This window comes from Ovis aries, chromosome 21, assembly GCF_016772045.2.
Source record: "Ovis aries strain OAR_USU_Benz2616 breed Rambouillet chromosome 21, ARS-UI_Ramb_v3.0, whole genome shotgun sequence".
Lineage (NCBI taxonomy): Eukaryota > Metazoa > Chordata > Mammalia > Artiodactyla > Bovidae > Ovis > Ovis aries.
This window is the reverse complement of record NC_056074.1, coordinates 46,020,333-46,043,782: the sequence shown is the minus strand read 5'-3', so window position 1 is coordinate 46,043,782 and position 23,450 is coordinate 46,020,333. Positions and strand designations below refer to the sequence as shown.

The following is a 23,450-nucleotide window of genomic DNA, read 5'->3' as shown; positions in this document are numbered from 1 at the left end:
CTGCCTGTGACAGCCCAGTGGCCGGGCTGGGCGGGGGTGCACACGGCCGGCCTGAGTGAGCCTGGGAGGCCAGGGAGGCCCAGACTCTCCCCGTGCTCTGCCTTTACCGGGAAGGGCCTGCGGACAGCTGTACTGTCTCCATCCGTGAGCAGATGTGGGGCGAACCCACGTCCCCTGCTTCGGAAGGTGGATTCCTAACCACTGAACCACCAGGGAAGTCCCAAGATGGTGCATTTGGTGTGTATTCTATACAATAAAAATAGCTGGAAAGACACGAGTGTCCTAAATCTGTCCACTGAACAGGTCTAGAAACGATGACCACACGAGCAGCAGCGAGCACTCCAGGACCAGAAGTGGGAGCCTGAACACCCACGGAGGTCCCTCTGGGAAGGATCCAGGATCCCTGGGGAAAAGGCTGGGACGGGGCTTCTATAAGGTGAGCGAGGCCCTCGGGTCTTGCCTGAATGCGTGGACCCTACGAGTATCGGATCCTGCCGCATCGCTGCAAAGTGGCATGGGGCAAACACGGTCCAAGATGCGACCCCTTGGTCGCTGGTCAGGATGACAAGTCTGATAAGCTGGACTGTGTCACAGCTAACATCCAGAGTGACCCTGTGAGTCAGGCTTTGACACAACCCACATCCTCCCCTCGGCAGAGGTAGGGTCTGTGGCTGGCTCCTGACCCCCAGGCCAGGGCAGAGGCGCAGAGGTTTGCAGAGGTCACTGAACTGACCGGGGCGGCTTCTTCCTGGTGGGCCTGGCCTGTTCAGGGAGGCCCTTCCTGAGAAGCCGCAGCATCCGTGAGAGGATAGCGCCCATGTGTCCTTCAAGTTTGTGGTGATTGGTTCGAGCACAGAAAATGCACACACTGGCCCCAAACTGCAACAGTGCCAAGGCTGAGCAGCTCGTCTCAGGCAGCGGTTTTTTCCTGGGAAGGTCTATGTGTTAGTTGCTCAGTCGTGTCTGAGTCTTTGTGACCCCATGGACTGCAGCCAGCCAGGCTCCTCTGTCCATGGGATTCTCCAGCCAGAATACTGGAGTGGGTAGCCATTCCCTTCTCCAGGGGATCATCCTCACCCAAGGATGGAACCCAGGTCTCCTGCTTTGCAGGCAGATTCTTTACCAGCAGAGCTACTGGGGAAGCCTTCTGTAAAGGCCCAGATAGTAAATATTTTTGGCTTTTCTATCATCACACAACAGATGACCACAGACTTAGCAGCTAAACAACACTCGTTTCGGCTCGTGTTTCTGAAGGACCGAGGTCCAGATGGGTCCTCTGCTCAGGACCATACGGGCTGAGATCACAGGGGCCCCCTGCAGGCTCTGGGGGCGAAGCCACCTCTGGGCCCGTCCAGGTGGTCGGCAGAGTTCAGTCCTCGTGGCTGTGGGACTGAGGGTCCCCTTTCCTGGCTGGCTGTCAGCAGCGAGCCCTTTCAGCTCCTTCCACGGGGCCCTCTCTGTCTCAGCCCTCCTGTCGCACCTCTTCTTTTTGATTCTCTCTGAATTCCTCTGGCACAAGCTGACACTCGTGTGATTTAGACTAGGCCCACCCAGGTCATCTCTCAATGTTATTTATTCATGCGTTTCTTATGTCTTCCTTTTATGGCCATGCTATGCAGCATGTGGGATCTTAGTTCCCCGTCAGGGACTCAGCCTGCGCCCCCTGCACTGGAAGTGCGCTGTCTCTCGGTTTTTTTTTAAGACTCATTAATATTTATTTTTGGCTGCACTGGGTCTCCCTCGCTGCTTCGGCTTTTCTCCAACTGCAGTGCGTGGGGCCCCTCTCCAACTGAGGTGCACAGGCTCCTCTTGCCGGGGAGCACCAGCTCTAGCGGTGTGGGCCTGCACACTGCGGTTCCCAGGCTCTGGAACACAGGCTCAGGGATCACGGCGCTCGGGCTGTGCTGCTCTGCAGCTTGTGGGGTCTTCTCACACCATGGATCGAACCTGTGTCTTCTGCGTTGGCAGGCGGATGCTTTACCACTGAACCAGCATGGAGGCCTGAAAGTGTGGGGGCTTAACCACCATCTCTGTGTTTTAAAGTCTAATGCTTAGCAGCCTTAACGACATCCTCAACCCCCCTTCTGCTAGTAACATAACACCAGCACAGGAGAGAGCTCTTAGGGTTTTCACAGTTCTGGGAACTAGGGCAGGAAATCTGGCCAGGAGCGGGGTTTCTTAGAAACCCACCACAGCCATCATACCACGGAAGAAGCCATGGGTGGCCTGTGGACAAGGCGTCGGGGCCGTGTTTCAATAAAAGCCTATTTGCAGAAACAGACGGCCAGCTGGATGTGGCTCTGATGTCTGCCAGCCCGTCAGGCAAAGGTCACCAGCGGCTGCTAAAACGATGGAAACAGCTGAGGGGAGCTGGGTGGCCGTTGGCTCTGGCTGACCCCACGCTGCCCGCTGGTCAGCGTCACAGAAGAGACACCCCGGCCACCATGCACCTCTGGCCGTGGTGACACAGGACGCACCATTCCTGCCTTCAGAGTAGCCTTGCCCAAAAATTTGACCTCGAATGGACCAGGAGCATGGAAAAATGCTGCGGTGTGATCCAGGAAACGCAGGGTGCTGGAGATTCTCTAAAGCAAATAGCTTTGATCTTTCAACAAATGACTGCAAGGATTAGGGGGATGCTGCAGTCGTTATCCAGTCACTCAGTCGTGTCTGACTCTGCGACTCCCACACAGGGTCTCCCGTCCTTCACTCTCTCCTGGAGCCTGCTCAGAATCATGTCCATCGAGTCAGTGATGCCCCCCAACCATCTTATCCTCTGCCACCCCCTTCTCCTCCTGCCCTCAACCCTTCCCAGCATCGAGGTCTTTTCCAATGAGTCAGTTCTTTGCGTCGGGTGGCCAAAGTATTGGCGCTTCAGCTTCAGCAACAGTCCGTCCCGTGAATATTCAGGGTTGGTTTCCTTTAGGACTGACTGGCTTGATCTCCTTGCAGTTCAAGGAATTCTGAAGAGTCTTCGCCACCAACACATTCAAAAGCATCAATTCTTTGGCATTCAGACGTCTTTACGGTTCAACTCTCATATCTGTACATGACTACTGGAAAAACCATAACTTCGACTATACGGACCTTTGTCAGCAAAGTGATGTCTCTGCTTTTTAATAGTCTGTCTCGGTTTGTCCCAGTTTTCCTTCTAACGGACAAGCATCTTCTAATTTCGTGGCTGTAGTCAATGTCTGCGGTGATTCTGGAGCCCAAGAAAGTGAAACCTGTCGCTATTTTCACCTTTTCTCCAACTATTTGCCACGAAGTGACGGGACCAAATGCCATTAAGTTAGTTTTTTGTTGAATTTTAAGGCAGCTTTTGGACTCTCCTCTTTCACCCTCATCTCTAAGAGGCTCTCTATTTCCTCTTCGCTTTCTGCCATTAGGGAGGTATCTACAGTGGTAAGGGGCAGAAACTTAGAGATAAAAAGAGAGCTTCAGGACATGGCAGCGAAGCCTGTGTGGGTGCTGTGTGGGTTTGACTTGACGAATTCACCCGTAAAATTCGCTTATGTAACTATTGAGAAAATTTGGACCTGGTCCACAGGTTTGATGATATGAAAGTTTATTATTGATGCATTTTTAAGTATTATGCTAGAATGGGACTTAAATTTTTTTTTTTTTGCTGCCCTGGGCCTTAGTTGGGACATGTGGGATTGAGTTCCCTGACCAGGAATGAGCTGGGCCCCTGCCAGGGGAGCGGAGTCTGAACCGCTGGGTGGCCAGGGAAGTCTCGTGGGGCCTTTTTTTTTTTTTTAAAAAAAAAAGGGTTCGTATCTTCAGAGACAAGCGATACTGGCCCACAGACTTTGAAGAATGAAGTATTGATGGAAGAATAATATGGTGTCTGAAGTTTGCTTAAAAGTAATCTGGAAAGTGAGGTAGGTAGGCATCGGAGGTGGGCAACATTCACCAGGCTGAACATTGGTGGGGATCGTTGGATCTGAGTAAGATGGTGACTGCAGCCGTGAAATTAAGAGACGCTTGCTCCTGGAAGAAAAGCTATGACCAGCCTAGACAGCATATTGAAAAGCAGAGACATTATTTTGCCAACAAAGGCCCATGCAGTCAAGGCTATGGTTTTTCCAGTGGTCATGTATGGATGTGAGAGTTGAACTGTGAAGAAAGCTGAGCGCCAAAGAACTGATGCTTTTGAACCGTGGTGTTGGAGAAGACTCTTGAGAGTCCCTTGGACAACAAGGTCCAACCAGACCATCTGAAAGGAAATAAGTCCTGAATGTTCATTGGAAGGACTGATGCTGAAGCTCCAATCCTCTGGCCACGTGATGTGAAGAACTGACTCCCTGGAAAAGAGCCAGATGCTGGGAAAGATTGAAGGCGGGAGGAGAAGGGGACGACAGGGGATGAGATGGTTGGATGGCCTCACTGACTTGACGGACATGAGTTTGAGCAAGCTCCAGGAGACGGTGATGGACAGGGAGGCCTGGCGTGCTACAGTCCATGGGGTCACAGAGAGTTGGACACGACTGAGGAATTGAGCTGAAGAGTAGCAATGTCCTCTGTGCTTCTGTGCCTGTGAAATTCGCCCAACCAAGGGTTACAAAGTATCTGCCTTCTGTTTACAGCACAAAGATTCAGATGGACAGGCTCGAGGTGGGTGGGGAGCCCCTCGGGGCTGCGGAAAGCCTGGCCCCTCTGGTCCAGGGGCCCCCACCCAGGAGGACAGGGGCGAGGCCCTGACCCTCGGGGATCGGCTCGTGGGCGGGGCTAGGCCTCCCTGACCCTGGCGAGCGGCTCGTGGGTGGGCCCACGTGTGTCTCGGGACCACTGCCTGCCGTGAGACCCGCCCCTCCTCCTGACCCCAAGGGGCACTGTCCATGTCCCCAGAGACCCTGATGCTCAGCATAGTCATCCCAGGACGCAGGGGCTCAGAGCAGGGGTGAGAGTGAGCCCCGCTCCTACCCCTGGGGCTGCTCGAGGGCATCATGGCAGACAGGGAGAGTCAGGAGGAGAGCCGGTGCCCACCGCCTCCCGAGGGGGCCGTGGGCAGCACTTCCCTCGTCACTGACCCCACGCAGGCGTCACATGGCAGGCGCTGCCTCTGCTTCCTGGCAGAGTGGGAGGGGGTCGCAGGTGCCCTGGTGTCCTCTGCTCTCCTCGGACACTCAGGAGAACTCACCCCCCACCAGCAGAGCTTCTGCGGCCCACGCACACCAAGTCCCGTGTTCCGTCTCTTGCTCGCCCCCCAGGGACGGGGCTTGGCATTTCCTCTGCTTTGTCCATTGCTGAGCAGGCCGGGGTCTCCGGATGGTCTTTGGCGCTCCTCCTGGCTGTACCTCAGGGCCCCGCATCCTGCCTCCTCAGCCCTCCACGCTCTCTAGGGTGGAGATACGCCCCGGGGGTTCTGCCTGCTCTGATCTCAGGGCTTTAGAGGGTCAGGGTGAGTCCCGTAGCCTGCTGGGCTGCTCCCCAGCATCTGGTACCTTCAGCTGATGAGGCCCAAGTACATTTACCCAACAAAGCTGTGGGGGATTTGGGGCCTAAGGGGCCCCATTCTAGGGGAAGAAAGTCTCTCGGAAGAATGGCTTGGCAATGGCTACTTACAGGGGACCCCCCCCAAGATCATCAGCATCCTTGTGCACAAGCTCCCGAGCCCCACCCCCAAGACACACTCCATGAGAAGGAGGGAGGGAGGGAGGAAAGGGGAGGAAAATGGCGGCATGGGTGAACGGATAGACGGATGGAGAGAAGGTGGATGGGTGGTGCCCAGGGTGATGGTGGATGGAAGATGGATGATAGAGGGTGGATGGAAGATGGATGGGGAGAGAATGTATTGGTAGGTGGGTGGAGGATGGAGGGGGGAGGATGGATGGGTCAATGGATGAAGGTGGATGGGGAGTGGGTAGATGATGTGTGGATGGATGGACGGGGGATGGATGGAAACACACGCGCACAGAGGCTGGGGCTGACTGACGATAAGGGTCTAAAGAGGATGAGGAGATGACAGGCGCTCACACACAGGCAGACGCCCAGCCTGGGGGTGCGGGGGCGAACACGCAGCGGCCGGAGTGAGGCTGGTGCTCCCACCACCGTTCTTACTTCTTGCCACGCGAAGTCGCTCAGTCGCGTCCGACTCTTTGCGACCCCATGGACTGTAGCCTACCAGGCTCCTCCATCCATGGGATTTTTCAGGCAAGAGTACTGGAACCCATTTAAGTCCCAGCAGCGCTCAGAGAGGGACACTGCTCTTCTTCCCAGTTACAGAGGAGGAAAGTGGGGGTGTTCCTGGTTCCCCAGTTTGCTCCGGGTCACAGGCTGCGGAGGTGAGGAAGCCGCACCAAGTGTTTCTAGGCATCAAGCTGAGACCCATAGAAACACAGAGGTCATGGGGACCCCGGAGCTCAGATAAACCCCAGATGTGGGGACGAGGTAGGGCCGTAAGAACTCAGAGGCAGTTCAGCACCCCGAGGAACAGCAAGGGGGACCAGGAGCCGGCCCCCGTGGCTAGGAGCAGAGGTGGAGGCTCCAGAGCCTGGCCCCTGCCTGAGCCCTGCCCGAAAACTCTGGCCGCCCGCCAGGGTCCGCTCGTGCCTGGGCCTGAGTGCCGTCCGCTCAGGGGCCTGGGCAGCGCCCGCAGGGGACCCGCGTGTAACCGTCCCGCAGAACAGTGAGGGAGTGCCGGAGCCAGGGGCCATCGCAGGGCCGAGACGCCCCTGCCCCGCAGGTGTGGCCGAGGCAGACAGTGTGGGGGTGGCCAGGCTCGCCGCCGGGGGAGCAGGGCCCTGGGGGCCAAGGTGGCCTCCCGAGAGTCAGGTCTCGGGAGCTGCGAGTGCACGCGTCTACGTGACGCGCACCGTGTATGGACATGCGTGCGTGTGGGGCGCTGGGGTGTGCACCTGCCCACACACACGTGGGGGAGGGCCCTGCGCGCCCCAGGGGAGCTGCCGGCTCCGAGGCCCTGGTGGGTGCAGGGCAGTGGCTTTGGGACCCAGGAGAGGGGCCGCTCCGCAGCCTCCCGGCCGGGCCCACCGGGAACCTGCGGCCCGCGCTCCCCTCCAGCCCCCTCCCAGGCGCCCCCGAGTGCTCCCCCACCTGCCTTCTCCCGTCCTGCCCCTGCGTCCTCACAGCTCCTCCCGCCCATCCCATCCATCACTCCATCTCGCCCCACGCCCCCCAGGGCTGCTGTGTGCCCCTCTGTCTGTGGGCTGGTGGGACGAGCTGAGATCAGGGAGCTGGATCTCTTTCCCAGGTGATCCCAGGCCCCCCAGGGGCCCAGAGAGCCCACTCAGAACATGTTTGGGGAGGGGGTGTCTGGGGAGGGGGTGTCCAGGGTGGGGAGCTGCTCTCAAGGGGCCTCAGTTAAGGCATTCTGCACAAACCAGGCCCCCAGGTAGAGAAGCCTTTTATCCGGGAGGAGGGTTCTTTGTGGAGGGGCCCGGGATGGGGCGTCTCAAACTCAGGGTCCCGAGGCTGGCCTCTGGGAGAAGGAGGGTCAGGACAGCAGAGGGGGGCCCGATGTGAGGCCTGTGTACGGAAGGGGGCGCCCACACGCCTGCCTGCCAGGCAGCCTGCCCAGGGCTGGGCAGCGGGCTGCAGGCGGAGCCAGGCAGGCTGTGGGGAGGGAGCTGGGGTCGGGCGGGGGTGGGAGGTCAGGCCGCCTCCAGGAGCAGCCAGCGGACAGCAGGGGGAGCTTGGAACCTGGCTGATCTTGGCCGGACCACCTTGGCCCTGGCCCTGCCGCCAGAGCTCCCGGGGAAGCTATTGATGGGCACCCTTGCTGCCCTGGGGGTGACTGCCTGGGAGGCCGGGAGCAGGCGGCACCTCTGGGAGCCCCAGGCCTTCTGGCCTCACCCGGAGATCGAGCGGGAGTTCCCAGCAGGGGCCGGAGGGACCAGGTGCCCGTGGGGAGTGAGGCAGAGAGACCACGGCCGGCCTCGGGGGGGGGGGGGGGGCCCGGCCCACAGCGAGGACAGAACGGCGGGGGGCGGCTTCCGGGGAGCCTCAAGCCCCCAGGCCCGGGTCAGAGGTGCTCTCTGCAGCTGCTCCCCGGCCGCCCGCTGGGAGTCGTCAAGACCTGGTGGGGTCACTGCCAGCTGCGATGGGCAGTCACTGTGGGCTCGGAAGGTGTCCCTGGAGGACACCCTCGCAGCAGGGGCCTCCTTGCAGCCCAGGGGCTGAGAGGGCACCAGGGAGGCAGCCGCTGGCTGCAGGGCTGGCCCTGGAACTGACCCGTCCGCACGCCATCCTCAGGCCCTGTCCCCACTCCCAGCTCAGGCCCAGGCATGGGGTACAGGCCTCAGGGCCCACCTGGCTGACCTCAGGGCTGCCCACTCGCTGGCCGATTGGCAGGAAAGCCTCGGATGCCCCCACTGACCCCTAGGCCTGACTGAAGAGGCTCCCTTGCATGTTGCCAGAAACGCGGGCGGGTCCACAGCCGCCCTGGGAGCCTGGGGAAGGGTCAGGGGCTGGTGGCCCAGCCCACAGAGAGCTGGAGCGGCCTGGATGGCAGTGGTAGGGGGAGGCCAGGACCCTCCAACTAGGGGGAAGCCTGGACCCCTGGATCCTGAGAGAGGAGACCCCCACCCAGCAGGCCTGCCCGGAGAATACACTGACCCCCACCCAGAGCTCGGATCAGGCCCTCACGTGGGGCCCTAGAAGGTGGCGCTCAGGTCCCGGCCCCGTTCTGGGAAGCTAGCATGCTCCCTGAGCCCAGGAAGCCCCTGGGCAGGACACGTCACACCCCTTTACATCCTGACACGAGGTGGGAAGAGGGGTGTCAGCCCCCTGGGGCCGTCAGCCCTAGTGCCAAGGCGGGCAGTGGCCAGGGTCACGGCGGGGGCTCAGGGCTCTGCGGCCCCCAGAGGTGGCATTCTCCTGCACCCGCTCAGCCTGGGCCCCTGGGCCTGCCTGGAGGCTCCCCCCTTCCCAGGCAGGCAGTGGCGGGTGGGCCGGGGGCAGCCTGGGCAGGAAATGTCAGCTCCGAGGAGGGGTCTGGAATGCGCGCTCAGCCGCTGGCAGCCCGTCAGGGACACGCACGGCGGAGGGAAGGCTCTGCTGGCCTGCTCCCAAACCGAGGGTCCGCACTCTCCCCTCCACGGCCACCCCGCCCCTGCCCCCACCGGCTCCGGGGCCAGCGATACCGGGGTTTGCTTTGGCTTCCAGCCAAACCCCGGAATGTGCCTGCTGGCTGCGCGGCAGCTGTTCCTGGAATCGGGGCGACAAAGCACCGCCTGTCTCGGAGTCGGGGCGGACGGGGCGAGCCCGCCCAGCGCCACGCATGAATAGGGCACAGAGCCCCGGGCAGAGAATGAATGGGCTCACAGACGCCCAGACACCCGTGAATGGGCCCCGGGCGTCCAAAGACGCAGTGGAACTTGGAACTGGCCGTGGGGCCCGGAGACCTGGGATGTGGGGTGCAGACCCCTCAGGGCCCATACTGGTGAAATCCTTGGTGAGAGGAGAACAGAGACCCCCCCAACACTCAGACTCGGGGCATGTGGGACTCGGGCACTCGGGATGGCGTGCAGGGCCCTGATGCCTGGGCGAGCGCTGGACACTTGCTGTCAAAGGTGCCCGGAGACTTGGAGGTGCAGGGGCGAGGTGCCGCTGCCAGTCACGGGGGTACGGCCAAGGCCTTCCATGAACAGGGTTCAGGCCCCTCAGGTGCTCCAGGGACGGCAGAGGGTTCAGATCCCCCAGAAGGGTCCTGGAATCCGTGGACCCTCGCACAGCAGGGACCCGCCTGCCTGGAGTCGGGGGTGAGCCCAGTGGAGGCACCAGGGCAGGATGAACGGACTCACGGGGGCCCAGACATCCCTGAATGGGCACCGGGCATTCCAGTGGGATTTGGAACCAGCCACTGGGGGCCTGAGATCTGGGACGTGGACCTGTGTGAGAGGCAGACAGTGGGGTCTTGGCTCCCCAAGACCTTGATGAATGGAGATTCAGGCAACTGGAGAGAAGGCCTTGGGAACTGGAGGAGGGTGGATGTCAGCTAGCACTTCTAAGGATGGCCCTTCCGAGTGGGGGGAACGAAGGGGGCGGGTGATGGGGGGGACGATGGGGGGTGATGGGGGCAGATGATGGGGGGACAATGGGAGCGGACGATGGGGGGATGATGGGGGGACGATGGGTGAACAATGAGGGGGTGAAAGGTGGCGGTGGGTGGCCCAGAGGTCCTGGAGACAGGGGCGGCAGGGCGCCCTTCAGGCTGATGGTTGGAGCCCTCATTATCAAGGTGATCAGAGAAGTGAGACGTAGGCCGCCCAGACACTCAGAAACCTGTGGGTCAGAGTGTGCGGCAGGAGCCGTGGGCTTCCGGGGCCTGAGGCTTCATGGGAAGAGCGTACCGACTGCAGCTACACCCAGAGGGTGGTAGGGCGGGTGGGAGAGCGGTCTGGACTCAAAACAGAGGAAAGGGTGGGGAGAGTCAGAGAATGAGGCTCATGGTAAAGAAAGTATGGAAGTGTCGGTTGCTCAGTCATGGCCGGCTCTTTGGGGCCCCGTGGACCACAGGCCCCCGGCAGGCTCCTCTGTCCATGGGCCTCTCCAGGCAGGAATACTGGAGTGGGTAGCTGTGCCCTCCTCCAGGGGATCTTCCTAGCCCAGGGACCAAACCCAGGTTTCCTGCATTGCAAGCAGATTCTTTGCTGTCTGGGCCACTAGGGAAGCCCAAGGTGACGGGGCCTGGCCTGATCTATCTGGATGAGTCAACAGGCCAGCCGGCCTAGGTGAGCAGATGCAGACGCAGGCAAAGGTTTCAGCCCCCAAGCATGTGGAGACACACGGCTGAATTCAGGTGCTGGGCTGCCGGCTGCGCCAGCTGAGGCCCCGGGACAGGGCAGCCAGACCTCCGACAGAGGAGCAGGAGGCAGCATCTCGTGGGGCTGGTGTGCATGCCCAGGACTGTGTCCACATCGCCCGATGCCCAGCAGGTGGGCGGCCAGGTGCCCAGTGTCCTGGTGTATACCGTCAGGATGACCAATGACAAGAAATGTACCCTCGTTCTCCAGGGAATGGGGTGAGGCCCCAGGGCTCCAAACCAGAGCCTGCAAGGACTCGCCCCCGTGGTTCCCCCAGGCTCTCAGTCTTAAGGGGACGTGGATTGGACAGCTGAGCTCTACAGCAGAGTGGGACAGGGGGCCTCAGACACTCCACGAATGGGGTAGAGGACCCAGACACTCCAACCACTGGGGTAGAGGACCCAGACACCCAGACTAAAGGGTAGGACCCTGACACGTCTCTCGGATGGTGTCCAGCTCTTGGGAAGCGCAGGTACAGCCCCGGACACCTGGCCATGCGGACAGCAGCCACCCAGCATGGGAATGAGTAGCGCAGAGTGGGGTCAAGCACGAGGGGGCACGCACGGGTGGGGGCTGTGATGGGGCGCAGGGCATCCAGACCACAGGAGCAGGGCCGCGGGGCTTGACCTGGCACTCAGGCCAATGAGAGACGTGTCAGGCGCCCAGGGGGCCAACTAATGCGTACAGGCTTTCCAGGAACCAGGCGACCACAGAGAGCCCCCTGGCACCTTGGGTGTGAGAGGAGAGGCTGCCCGGAAGCACAGAAGCTCAGTGTGTCTCCAGGAGTCCCCAGGAGTGAGGAAAAGGTGCTCTGACGGCGGGGGTCCCCCGATGAACAGATCCCCCAAGGGAATGGGAATGGGGTCCCCGAAGCTGCAGAGGAACCACGGGTCCCAGAGGCCCGTGGGAGACGCAGCCGAGGCGGGGAGGGAGCCGATGCCCGGGTCACAGAGAACCCCTGTGCTCTGACACGGGTGCTGGTGAGCAGCCCTCGCAGCACGTGCAGCTGACGCTGGGCACACGCAGCCTCTGTCTCCGGGTGGCCGGGGTGTAGTTCACCCAGATGCCCCAGGAGGCAGGGCTTGCATCCCAGGGAGACCCAGGCTCAGAGTCAGCAGGCAGACCCGCTGCTGGAGAGGAGCTCAAGGAACCAGCTCCACAGTGCAGACCCTCAGCGGGGGAAGCAGACTCCTCGGGTGCCTGCGTGACACGTACAGGCCCTCACACTCAGATGATGGGGTGCAGGCGTCCAGACAGAGAAGGCGCCGTTAGCCCGAGTCGAGGACCACCAGGGCACCCCCAGGCTGGGACCCAGAGGATGGGCACCGGGTACCCCAGCCCACGGAGGCCTGTGGTGAGCTGAGTGCCCACCCTGCGCGGGTCGGCGAGGGTGGGGTGCACGCGTGCTGTCCCGGCACGTCTCATGGTTCCTTGCCAGCAGCTCCCGGCTCCCCCAAGCCGGCGACTGCCATGAGTTCCAACCTCAAACATTCCCCCGGCAACCTCAAAGGAAGCATCCCGTCCAGGAGCCCCGCCAGGGTCTCCATGTGGCTCTTGGCTGCCAAGCCGCCGTCTCGGGGCCTCGGGGCTGGCCTGGGGCTGCCAGCTCTGTTTGGTTTTCCCCTTCCTGCCCTGGAACCTCAGACGCCCGTCTGGCCGTGGAGGCGCCCAGATCCTGGGAAAAGCACAAAGGCCCTATACAGTTGGGCCAGAAGAGCCCCTCGCGGGGCAAACACTGCAGGCGGGCCCTGCACCCCGCGCCCCCATCACGCCCACCCACGCGCCTCGCCCCCTGCCGCACAGGAGCTCCAGCAGGCCTCCTCTGGGCCCCAGAGCTCTTTCGCTGCTCCTTCCGAGCCCGCATCCCCGGGTGGGACAGGCAGAGGGACCCAGGCCTTACACGGGGGAGCACGTGCCCAGAGAGACCTGCACATTCCCAAGCGCCACGTGCCCCCAGAGCCACACGTGACCAGCCAGGACACACGTGTGCCCACGCATGCGCACGCATCCCGTCTGTGTTGTCCCCAGAGCAGCCTTGGCACTTGGGCCCAGGGTCCCGGAAGTCCTGCCCAACAAGCCCTGCGGGCTGGCTAAGCATTAACCAGCCCCACATCCGGCCGTGGGTTGGTAATGGGTTGGGAGACACCCTGACCTGGGTGGGCCTGTCGGAGCTGGACCCAGGGAGGGACCGGACCCGGAGTGACTGGACCAGATAAACTGGCCAGAGCAGAGTGGTGCTCCGGTGACCTGCCCTGCTGGGCCCTCTGAAGCAGGAGGCACGGAGGGTAGTGTGGAGCAGGACTTCTACCTGCTGCCTCCACAGCCAGGGCCAAAGGCTCGGATAGAGTGGCCTCCAGAAGGCTCCCTGGGCTCCGGAAGCCAGCAACGGAAGGGCCGACAGGCCCGGGCAGTCGCCAGGGAGGGCGCCTGGCCCTGCTCACTTTGCTGGGCGCCAAGTGCCCCCGGGTTCGGCTCCAGCGGACCCAGAAAGTCGCTTGCCTCCAAACCCAGGCATCCTCCTGACTCAGAACATCTCCCCCAGTGTAGACCTTCCACAAACCGCGTGCAGCCCGGTCTCTCCACTGCCTCACCTGAAGGTCAAGCCCCAGAGGGCCAGCACTACGCCCAGCAGGGCTTTTGGAAGGAACCGCGATGCCCCAGGGGAGCCCTGCGGGTGGGGTCCTGGGAGGGGCCCTCCTCCCAGGGGAGTTTCCTGGCCCCGAGGTGGGGCTCCCCGAAGCCCTGCCTCCCACACCCCGCCACCCCCCGCCCCACCCCAAGCAGAGTTTCCAGTCACTGGAGGCTGAGCAAAGCTGCGCACTCGGGCACCGTCTTCCAGCGCCCAGGGCCGAGGGGGAGGCCAGGCGGATGGGCGTCAGGTGAGAGAGTGTGGTGGCTGGGCGGGCCTGCTGCCCCCCGACGTCCGGGGGAATCCTGTTCTTCTGGAAGGAGGCCCATGGGAACATTGTTTCCGGGAAGAATCAAGCATCCCAGTTAGACCAAAGGTGGAGGGGTCAGTCACTGCAGCTTTGGTGGGTGCCAAGCCCCAGGTTGACAGGGAGGCCCTCCCCCAGGGAGAGCTGGCATGGAGACACAGCGTGGAGCCCAGCGTCACTCCTGCGGGTCCCAGGGCCCGGAGTGAGCAGGGCTTCCTGGAGGAGGGGGGCTCACTCAGGTCTCCAAGGCCAAGCAGGACGGGGAGGGGGCGGTGGTGGGAAGGTCACGAAGCAGGAGGGGAGCTTGGCAGCTGAGGCAGCAAACCGGCTTGTGCTGGGAGGTGGGGAAGAGGATGCCGCCCTGCCCAGAGCGAGAGAGCAGGGCGGCCTGGAGGGACGGCGGAGGAGGTGGTGGGGGCTGAGACTCCGGGAGACACCAGCCCGCGCTTCCTGGGAGAAGCGGCCTCAGCACCCGGGAGGTTTTCCGCAGCAGGGCCACGGACGGCACCCTCCAGGAGGAACTTCCTGTCTCCTGAGCGGCTGGTCGGGGAGGCACTGCCCAGGCAGGGAGGGCATCCGGAGGCCGGCGCGGGGGCAGGGAGGGCTGAGCAGGGCCGTGGGGCCGCCCCTGGGCCACCTGCCCTCCTGGGGCCCCCCGCGAGCGCACCCCGCGACCCGGGCCTGGACGCAGGCGGGCGGCCCAGCCCGGCCGGCGGAGCAGACAGCGCCACCTGGCGGCCGCGCGCAGGCCGGAACCCTGACCACCGCGGGGACCGGGCAGTCCAGCGGGGCCCCGCGCCTGCCCAGGCCTCGCGGGCGCGCTCTCAGGCCCCTCTTGCGGCTCTGGGGCTCCCCCTTCACCAGACCCCGGCGGTTCGAGGTCCACGGCTCTCCGGTCAAACAGGAGGAGGACACCAGCCAAGTGGGGGGCGGGGAGGGCGCACGCGCGCACACTCACGAGGATGCACGCACGCACACAGGCTCGCACAAGCACCCCCCCCCACACACACAGACGGGGATTCTGGGCTGACAGTGATCACCGACCCCGTGTTCCCAGCCATGAGAGCAGCGAAGGACGCTGTCTCAACCCCAGGACGCCCCTGGGCTCCGACATTTCGGCAGGTAAAGGCGGCCTTCAGCCCCACGTCGGAGCTGGGACCCCGCGTCCACCACAGGGCTGCTCCAGGGGCCCTCGGCTCTGGCCGGCCCACCCGGAGCACCCCTCCAGCCAGCACAGGAGTGGTCAGAGGGGCCGCCCGGGCCTGTGAGCACCCCGAGCGCCCCACACCCCACGGCCAGGGCCTTGCCAGCGGCTCCACAACTGTGGGGCTCACAGAGGACTCGCGCGGCCCCTTGCTCCAAACCTTAGCTCTCCAAGCTGGCAGCGGCGGGAGTTAGAGCAAGCCCGGCTTCCACTCTGAGCCCCGGCCTGCCTGGCGCCCCCTCCTCGTGTGGGTGGCTCCCTGGGGCTGGGCCCTGCCCGCTGCGGTTGGACAGCCCCTGTGGGGACGAGACAGGCGCAGTCGGGGGGAAGGGGAGACAGCCAGTCTGTGCGGCAGGACCCCCGCGGCCAGGACACCCCGCTTTGACTGTGGCCCCTCCTTCAACAGGTTGGGCCAGCGCTGGCAGGGGCCGCTGAGACTTAGATCTCGGCGGGGCCCTCTTCCGACGCTCCCCGCACTTTGCAGCAGGGTGGGTGGGAAGCACAGTAGTGGGGGTCCAGCTCTGACGCCTGCCTGTTCCTGGGGGGCTGGGGCTGGGCCGGGTCCTATGGCCAGGCCACCGGTGCCCCCAGGAGGAGGGGAGCCCAGGACAAGCTGTTGCGGGGAGACCCCCATGGCCTGAGGTCTCAGTGTGAGGGCTGTGGGGGTCCCTGCGGGGGTCTCTGTGGGCATGCTCCTCCTGAACGGTGGGCCGCACTGGCCCGGCCCTCCGTCCCCCCAGGAGCAGAGCTGCTGAAGGCTGGGGGGCAGGTAGGCGGGCAGGAATACCGGCCGCGCCCAGCTGCACACTGCTCTGCCTGCCCCCACCTCGCCGTGCCCCTCGCGGCACCTCCTTTGGCCTGGACATGCTCTGATGACCCCTGCCGACCCAGAGGGTGTGACCCCACTCCCACCCCTCCTGCACCCCGTGACCCTAGCAGAGCCCCGGCCCCCCAGAGCTGCCACCCCAAGCCCCCCAGTTGCTCTGGGGCTGGTGACCGACAATTAAACACGCCCCACCCGTGTCACTAGCAAACTGTGGTGGGCTCAAGGGGGCTGGGGCCCAGGAAGAGTGGCCAGGTGGGAAGGGGCTTCCTGGAGGAAGGCAGTGGAAGGCTCTCGGGAGGCCGGTGGGGGCAGGGCTGGGCTGCCCAGGCCGGGCCTGCTTGGCAGGGCTGGGAGGGGGTGGTGGCCAGGAGGCTGGGCCCGCACCTCCCTCCACCTGGCGCCACTCGGAACACTTGCCCTGGCCACCCCAGGCGGCCTCCTTGCCTGGGCAGACCGAGCTGGCTGCTGCTGGGCAGATGGAATGGTGGGCAAGGTCCCCAGGGGTCACCCTCATGAGTGACCTGGCCGCCTGGGCCGTTTGCTCCAAGGCAGTGGGGCCAGGAGATGGGGCACCCTCCAGACACCCACAGTGCCCGCACCCCAGCGGGCACCACAGCCGCTCCTGGGCTCACACCGGACCTCACCACCCCCATCCCCTGTGAGTCTGTGGGCCCATGGGGGAGAGTGCAGACGGCCCAAGGGGTGGGCGGCGGTCGCTGTCTGCAGTGGCTTCTCAGGCCATCTCTGCGCCACCCCAGGGCTCCGCTGGGCACTCGTGGCCGCCGCCGTGGTAGCGGGCATCCTCCTTGCTTCCTGCCTGCTCTGCACCGTCCGCTGCTGCCGCCGTGGGCGCCGCAGGAAGAGGCCCAGAGACAAGCAGGCTGTGGTCCCGGGCACCACCGAGCTCACCACCACCACCCACCTGGTGAGAGGCGGGCACCCGACTTCCTGTGGGCCAGGGCCGGGGCAGCCCGGGGGCCAGGCTTGGGGGCCAGCTCTGCCCCCAGGGTGGTCTGGTCTGCCCAGGGCAGAGGCGGGGGCCTTCCCCACAGGGGAGGCGACGAACCAAGGTGAGCAGGGGCTCGGGCCACCAGGAGCTGCAGAGGTTCTGGGGTAAGGCAGTGGCCTGAGAGGCGGATTTGGGGGTGTCGTGGCCAGTCCCGCAGGGCCGAGCGGAGCGTGGCCTTCTAGTGGCCTGGACATCTGCTCCGCCGTGGACCCACTGCCTGCGGGGCGGGGGATCTGACGGGCACAGGGTGCCCACACAGTGGTCAGCATTCTCGCAACGCCACCCAGGTGCAGCCGGAGTTGGGTAACGTGGCATCTGGACCTGGAGGGGCCCAGCAGTGGGGGCGCCTGCAGCTGTCCCTGGAGTATGACTCTGGAAGCCAGGAGGTGAGGGGGTCCCAGAGGATGTGTGGGATTTTGGAGGGTGATGAGTGAGGGCGGGTGCCCAGTGCTGGGTGGCGCAGGGCTGACCGCGGAGGGCCCCTTGCTGAAACAGCCTCCTGGATGCTAGATCCGGGTGGGCCTCAAGCAGGCCGCGGACCTGAGGCCCGGGGCCCCGGGCGGCACGGCGCACCCCTACGCCCGCCTGAGCCTGTCCCCGGACGCTGGGCGCGTGCACGAGACGAAGGTGCATCGTGGCACGCTGTGCCCCGCGTTCGAGGAGACCTGCTCCTTCCACGTGAGTCAGGGCTGGGCCCAGGGGGCTGGGTGGGGCGGCCAGGCGGCTCACACCCCTCCCGCAGGTGCCGCCTGTGGAGCTGCCCAGGACCACCCTGCGTGTGCTGCTCCTGGACCACAGGCGCCTCTCCCAGCACCGGCCGCTGGGCGCGCTCAGCCTGCCGCTGGGCTCCGTGGACCTGCAGCACGTGCTGGAGCTCTGGCGCCCACTGGGCCCGCCCGCTGCGGCTGAGGTGAGCCCGCCCGCCCCGGGCTCCCGCCCCCCACCTGGCTCCGCGTGCTGGGGGGGGCAGCTGAGGCCCTCTCGTGCCCCCCACAGCCTGAGCAGACGGAGGAGCTCTGCTTCTCGCTCCACTACGTGCCCGGCTCCGGCCGGCTGACTGTGGTCGTGCTGGAGGCCCGAGGCCTGAGCCCTGTGCTGGCAGGTGAGAGCTGGACCCACCTCGCCATGTGGACAGAGGAACCCAGGGCTCAGCCCTCAGACCTGGGAGGCCCTCTGACCCCTTTCGCTCTCCCAGACCCCTACGTGAAGATCCAGCTCATGCTGAACCAGAGGAAGTGGAAAAGGAGAAAGACGTCGGCCAGGAAGGGCACGGCCACCCCTTACTTCAACGAGGCCTTCACCTTCCTCGTGCCCTTCAGCCAGATCCAGGTGGGCTGCCTGGAGGAGGGGGCAGGAGAGAACCTCACTCAGGGCCAAACTGACCGCTGTCTCTCTCCCCCTCCTCCTACACCTCTGCCTGCTTCTACCCAGAGCGTGGATCTGGTGCTGGCCGTCTGGGCCCAGGGCCCACAGCTGCGGGCCGAGCCTGTCGGCAAGGTGCTGCTGGGCGCCCGGGCCTCTGGGCAGCCTCTCCAGCACTGGGCGGACATGCTGGCCCAGGCCCGGCGGCCCGTCGCCCAGTGGCACCGCCTGCAGCCAGCCAGGGAGGTGGACCAGGCCCTGGCCTTGCAGTCCCGCCTGCGTCTGCCCTTGCCTGGCTTCTGAGGGCAGCCCTGGGCCTGGGCCTCCCCGTGCGCATTGCCCCAGGGCCCGCGGCAATAAACGCCTCCCCTCCACCATGCGTCTTTCCTGAGCTCTGCAGGCGCGGCGGGGTCAGGGGCTCCTGACACCGCCACGGCCCCTCCCATGGACAGGGAGAGGGTCTCCTCTCGTGGCTCATCCAGGCCTCTGACTTGGGCCTGACCCCTGAGTGAGGGCAAAGGGGCCCCTCCAGGCCCGCTGGGGATGATCCGGGAGAAGGGGCCCCCATCTGTGACTAGAGAGCTAGAGACGGGCCCCTGGGGACACACCGGGCAAGAGCAAGGTGTTTGGGAGGGTGGTGACAGTGGGTGGAGGGAACTCCAATTCCTGGGGCCACCCCAGTCCCCCACAAAGCCCTGAAACTGACTGGATGGTGGGGCGGGGCCTCCCCTGCACGCGCAGCAGGGGGCAGTAGATGCCTGCAGAAGCCACCCTGGGCCTTTGGGGGCTCAGCCTGGCCCAGAAAGCAACTCTAACCCCCACACATCTGGACGGCTTCAGCTCTCCCTGGCCCTCCCCATGGCCGAGAAGCCCCAGCTCAGAGGATGCCAAGTCATGGTCGTCCGGATGCCTCTGCTGGGCGGGGGCCAGGGTGGGGGGCCGCAGGCCCGGGGCTGGGGTGAGGAGGGCAGTGTGCTGGGCCTGCCTGAGCAGCCAGGCGGGCCCTGGGCCCCCTCGGGTCAGGGAGAGGTTCCCAGGCGGGTGGTGCCGAAATCCTGAGTTTGAAGGATGTGTTCTGAGCTGTGCGGGGAGCCAGCCCACGGGCAGGGTGGTCGGGCAAGGCTGCACGTCCATCTGGGACCTCCCATCCAGCTCTGAGAAGAAGATGGGATCCCACCCCTGGAGGGCAGTCCCTCTACCCTCAGCCCAGAGCCCCTGGTGCTGCTGCAGGCCGCAGAGGCTGTATCTGGGGTCCGGCCTTGCCCCAGGCCAGCCTGAGGCAGGGAGCACTTGAGCAGCTCATGCCCAATCTGTCCACTGGGCTAGAGGGGACTGTGGGCAGCAGAGTGTGAGTGGGCTGCTGTTTCCTGGGGGGCCCAGAGGCCTGGGAAAGCCGAGGGCGACCCAGAGTGGACCCTGCCTCTGGGCAGACAGGGCTGGGCAGGAGTGACCCCTCGGCTGACCCCTGAGCTGGCACCGTGGCTGCTGAGGCCGTCACACTGTCCTCGGGCTCCTTGCAAGATACGAGGGAGGCGACTCGAAGTCGTCACCTCGCCCTAAATAGACCAACCCAGCCTCAGCACCCCCTCCCAAGACTTCTTGGCCTGGATGGCAGTGGCGGCGGCGGGGCCAGGCCAGGCGGCTGGGCAGGTGGGGAGGTCCCTGTGCCCCCATTGGTCTGAGGAGGACTCCATGCCCTTTCTGAGCGGGGGCCCAGCCCGGGGGAGGCCATTTATAGCCCTCCCCCGGACCCACCAGCCCGACTCGCCACTGCCGGCCTGACCTCGGTCCCAGCGCCGCTGCCCAGACGCGAGGTGAGGCCGGCCCGGCCCGCCGAGGCCAGCACGGGCGCGTCTGGAGCGCGCTCTCAGAGGGACTTCTCCAGGGCGAGGGTGGGGGTCCGGGGTCTGAGGGCTTCTGCAGAGCAGAGGGCTGCAGGGAGACGCCTCCGGAGGGGGCTGGCATGGCATGGGGTCCCGGACGGCACGGCGGCAGCCAGGCCTCGGCTCTGAGCCTTGGGAAGAGGGGGCTTCGAGGCGTGAGGGACCCCAGGCCCTACCGGGGGGCGGCGTCTTCCGTGCACTTGGGCCAGAAGCCGAAGGAGCAGGGCTAAAAATAACTGGCGGCTCAGGCGGCCACCTGCGCTGGCCAGACCCTCCCTCCCGTGGGGACAGCTGCAGCAACTCCAGGCCCGCGGGGACATTTCGGGCACCCTGTCTCCTCTTACTGCTCCCTCCCCGCCCTGGGGAATTCCAAGACGTGGCCCTGAAGGAGGTGGGGGCGGGGGGTGGGCTAGTGTTCTCCTGGCCCCACCGGGTACAGGGCAGGTGGGCAGGGGTCCTGACCCCTCACCTTTCTCTCCCACAGGCTATCAGCTCAGGATCGCACGATGGGGGAGTAAGTGCAACCCCCAGCCTGCTGTCCCTGGGGCCCCCGCCCCCCAGTGCTGGGTGGGGGTCTCTGCGTGTCCCCACCTGACCACCCCACGCACCCGCCTGCCCCATCACACAGCCCCATGGCCCTAACCTCTCTTCTCTCTCCCCTACCCCCCGCCCGCCCTCCTGGGACAGTGAGGAGGTGAGTACCAGCTTGGGGGTGAAACACTGAGGGGATGGGACCCCCAAGTCAGGACAGGCCTGAAGCTGGAGCTCCAAGGCCCAGGGAGACTGACTCACCCTGTGGGTGAAACTGCCCCACCCCACCCTCCAAGACGCTGAGAAACAGAGGAAGTGGCCTTCCCGTTGGCCCCTCCCACGGGCCGGGGGGAAGTGGGCTGCGGCCTGGTCACTGGGGAGTCACTTCTTGTTTCTCTTGGCTGCACCCCGCCCCCACCTCGGGGCCCGAGGGTCTCCCCTGCCCTCCTCCCGCCTTCCCTGTCCGAAGTCTCTTCTCCAGACCCCAGGCCTCCCCACCAGAAGGGCCGCCCCGGCAAAGGGTCCCCACGCGGCCCCGTGTTCCCCACCAGGCCCAGGCCCCGCCGTGCCTTGGGCAGGATGCAGGGCTGGCCGAGTGGGCAGGGAAGGGTGCGGGGTGCCAGGACGCCCCACCGGCCGGCCCTGACGGCGCCTCCTCTCCCCTGCCCTGCAGAAACGCAACAGGGCCATCACGGCCCGCAGGCAGCACCTGAAGGTAAGTGAGGGCCGGGGAGGGCGGCCCGGGGGCGCAGCAGCCTGGCCAGCGGCGCCCTCACTGCCCGCTGCCCCCACCCCACCCCCCAGAGCGTCATGCTGCAGATTGCGGCCACTGAGCTGGAGAAGGAGGAGGGCCGCCGGGAGGCGGAGAAGCAGAACTACCTGTCAGAACACTGCCCGCCATTGCACCTGCCCGGCTCCATGTCTGAAGTGCAGGTACCCAGGGCCCCCGCATCGTGGGCCCTGTTCCTGGCCTGGCCCATCCACCCCCCGGGTCGGGAGGACGAGCGGGGTGGTCAGGGTGGGTGGAGGCCAGCCGTGGGGTCGCCCGCTCGCCCACCCGTGACCTCCGCCGCCAGGAGCTCTGCAGGCAGCTGCACGCCAAGATCGACGCGGCCGAGGAGGAGAAGTATGACATGGAGGTGAGGATGCAGAAGAGCACCAAGGAGGTGAGTGGCGGGGGAGGCGCGTGGGCCGGGGCGCGGGCTGCCCTGATGGCGGGGCCCAGTCCCCAACGCCTGCCCGCCCAGCCTCGCTGCCCGCCCTGCAGCTGGAGGACATGAACCAGAAGCTGTTCGACCTGAGGGGCAAGTTCAAGCGGCCCCCGCTGCGACGCGTGCGCATGTCGGCCGACGCCATGCTGAAGGCGCTGCTGGGCTCCAAGCACAAGGTGTGCATGGACCTGCGGGCCAACCTCAAGCAGGTCAAGAAGGAGGACACCGAGAAGGTAGGCCGCCCCCGGCGGCGGGGGCCTCAGCCTCGGGGCCCGCCTGCGGGGGCCGGACGCCGGGCGGCGGGGAGGCGGCGCCGGCCTGAGCCCTGTCCCACCTGCAGGAGCGCGACCTGCGCGATGTGGGCGACTGGAGGAAGAACATTGAGGAGAAGTCAGGCATGGAGGGCCGCAAGAAGATGTTCGAGACCGAGTCCTAGGCCCCTCACCCCGGCCGCCGCCCGGCGCCCCGTCACCGGGGGCCCTGAGGCTGACTTGGCGCCTGTCAATAAAGGATTCCAATCCCCAGGCCTGCTCCTCCCTGCCCTGGTCCGGCGCCGCCCTATCCACAGGCCGCCCTGGGAAGGCCCCGAGACTGTGCCTGGGCTTGGCGTGGGGGAGCCACACGCGGGCTTTGGGGGTCCCGGCTGTCCGGGCGGGTGGTCTCCAGGCCGGAAGCTCTCCTCCTCGCCCACCCGCTGGGGTGGCCGGGGCGTTGCCGAGCGACACCCGGAGATGGGCGCCCGTCTGTTGTCGCTGGCGTCACAGAGGCCCCCTCGGGGCCAGAAACACTGTCCTTGAGGCACCGGTACACGCAGGGGCCTGGGGTGGCCTCCCTCCCTGCACAGGCAGCCCGTTCTCCCCAGCTGCCCCTCCCCAGACCCCAGGCCCCCCGGAGGGGCTTGGGGGGCGGTCGTGGACCAGACTCCTGGGGGCCTCGAGGGGCTGGGGTCTGTCTCCCCCCGAGACTGGTGACGGAATAAGGCAGCCCCTCTCTGGGCCCAGCGGGAGGCCTGCCTTCCTTCCTGCCCGCCCCGGCCCTGCCACCCCCCACATCAGGACACAATGTCCCTGGCAGGCCCAGATGGGACTGTCACAGCAAGGCCGCCTTCAGCCTCCTTCTGAGGGATGATGGTGCGGTCCGCGAAGGCCCCACGCTCAGATCTCTGGTGGGGAGGCCAGGCTGCCACCGTGATGGAGCGGCTGTCCATCCTGCCCTTGCCCTCGGGAGGCCCTCACGATTGATGTGCAGGGGCCCGGAGCCTTGAGCGTCAAGGGAGGGACGTCAGCCCGCCCAAGGCCTTGGCCTGTCCCACCGCCTGGCCCTGCGGTGCAGGGACTGGGCTCCGTCCTGCAGGCACCTTCCTGCGGGCACCTTCCTGCGGGCCCTCCTGCTCCGCTACCCTGTGACTTGGGGCAGGCCCAGTCCTAGCACTCCCGGCGGCGGGAGGCGGCGCTCCAGTTGAGGCTCGCCGAGTGCGGAGCCCAGCGCGGGCAGGCAGCTGGCAGTGGGCTCCAGGACTGAGTGGGCTGCAGTGGCCAGAGCTCCCAGTGGCGGAGGCGGTACCTGCCCCCCACCCGCAAAGTGAGCCCAGCAACTGTGCAGGGAACGGGGGCGGGGCTCCCCAGGGATGCAGCCGCCACAGGCGCCACCGACTTGGTGGGTTTGGGGAATGACCTTCTTGCAAGCAAATGTCAAACACGAGGTTCCAGAAAGTGACTCCCT

General features: G+C 65.3%; 2 protein-coding genes across 3 annotated transcripts; both read left to right on the top strand.

Moving 5' to 3' along the window:
• Positions 1 to 13,557: 13,557 nt before the first annotated feature.
• SYT8 (synaptotagmin 8) lies at positions 13,558 to 20,662 on the top strand. 2 transcript variants are annotated; one of them, XM_060404160.1, is made up of 8 exons: positions 13,558 to 16,390; positions 16,491 to 16,657; positions 17,029 to 17,127; positions 17,252 to 17,419; positions 17,484 to 17,651; positions 17,738 to 17,843; positions 17,937 to 18,070; positions 20,471 to 20,662. In XM_060404160.1, the coding sequence occupies exons 1-8, from the start codon at positions 16,297 to 16,299 to the stop codon at positions 20,579 to 20,581; spliced, it is 1,047 nt and encodes a 348-aa protein (XP_060260143.1). In that variant the 5' UTR covers positions 13,558 to 16,296; the 3' UTR covers positions 20,582 to 20,662. The 2 variants fall into 2 exon arrangements, with proteins under 2 accessions (XP_060260143.1, XP_042093690.1); XM_042237756.1 differs by lacking the exon at positions 20,471 to 20,662 and adding an exon at positions 18,173 to 18,477.
• On the top strand, positions 20,305 to 22,252 carry TNNI2 (troponin I2, fast skeletal type). Its single transcript, XM_060404162.1, has 6 exons — positions 20,305 to 20,500; positions 20,674 to 21,232; positions 21,322 to 21,450; positions 21,594 to 21,683; positions 21,785 to 21,961; positions 22,069 to 22,252. Exons 3-6 carry the CDS (start codon positions 21,328 to 21,330, stop codon positions 22,162 to 22,164), a joined length of 486 nt encoding a protein of 161 aa, XP_060260145.1. The 5' UTR covers positions 20,305 to 20,500; positions 20,674 to 21,232; positions 21,322 to 21,327; the 3' UTR covers positions 22,165 to 22,252.
• Positions 22,253 to 23,450: the final 1,198 nt, after the last annotated feature.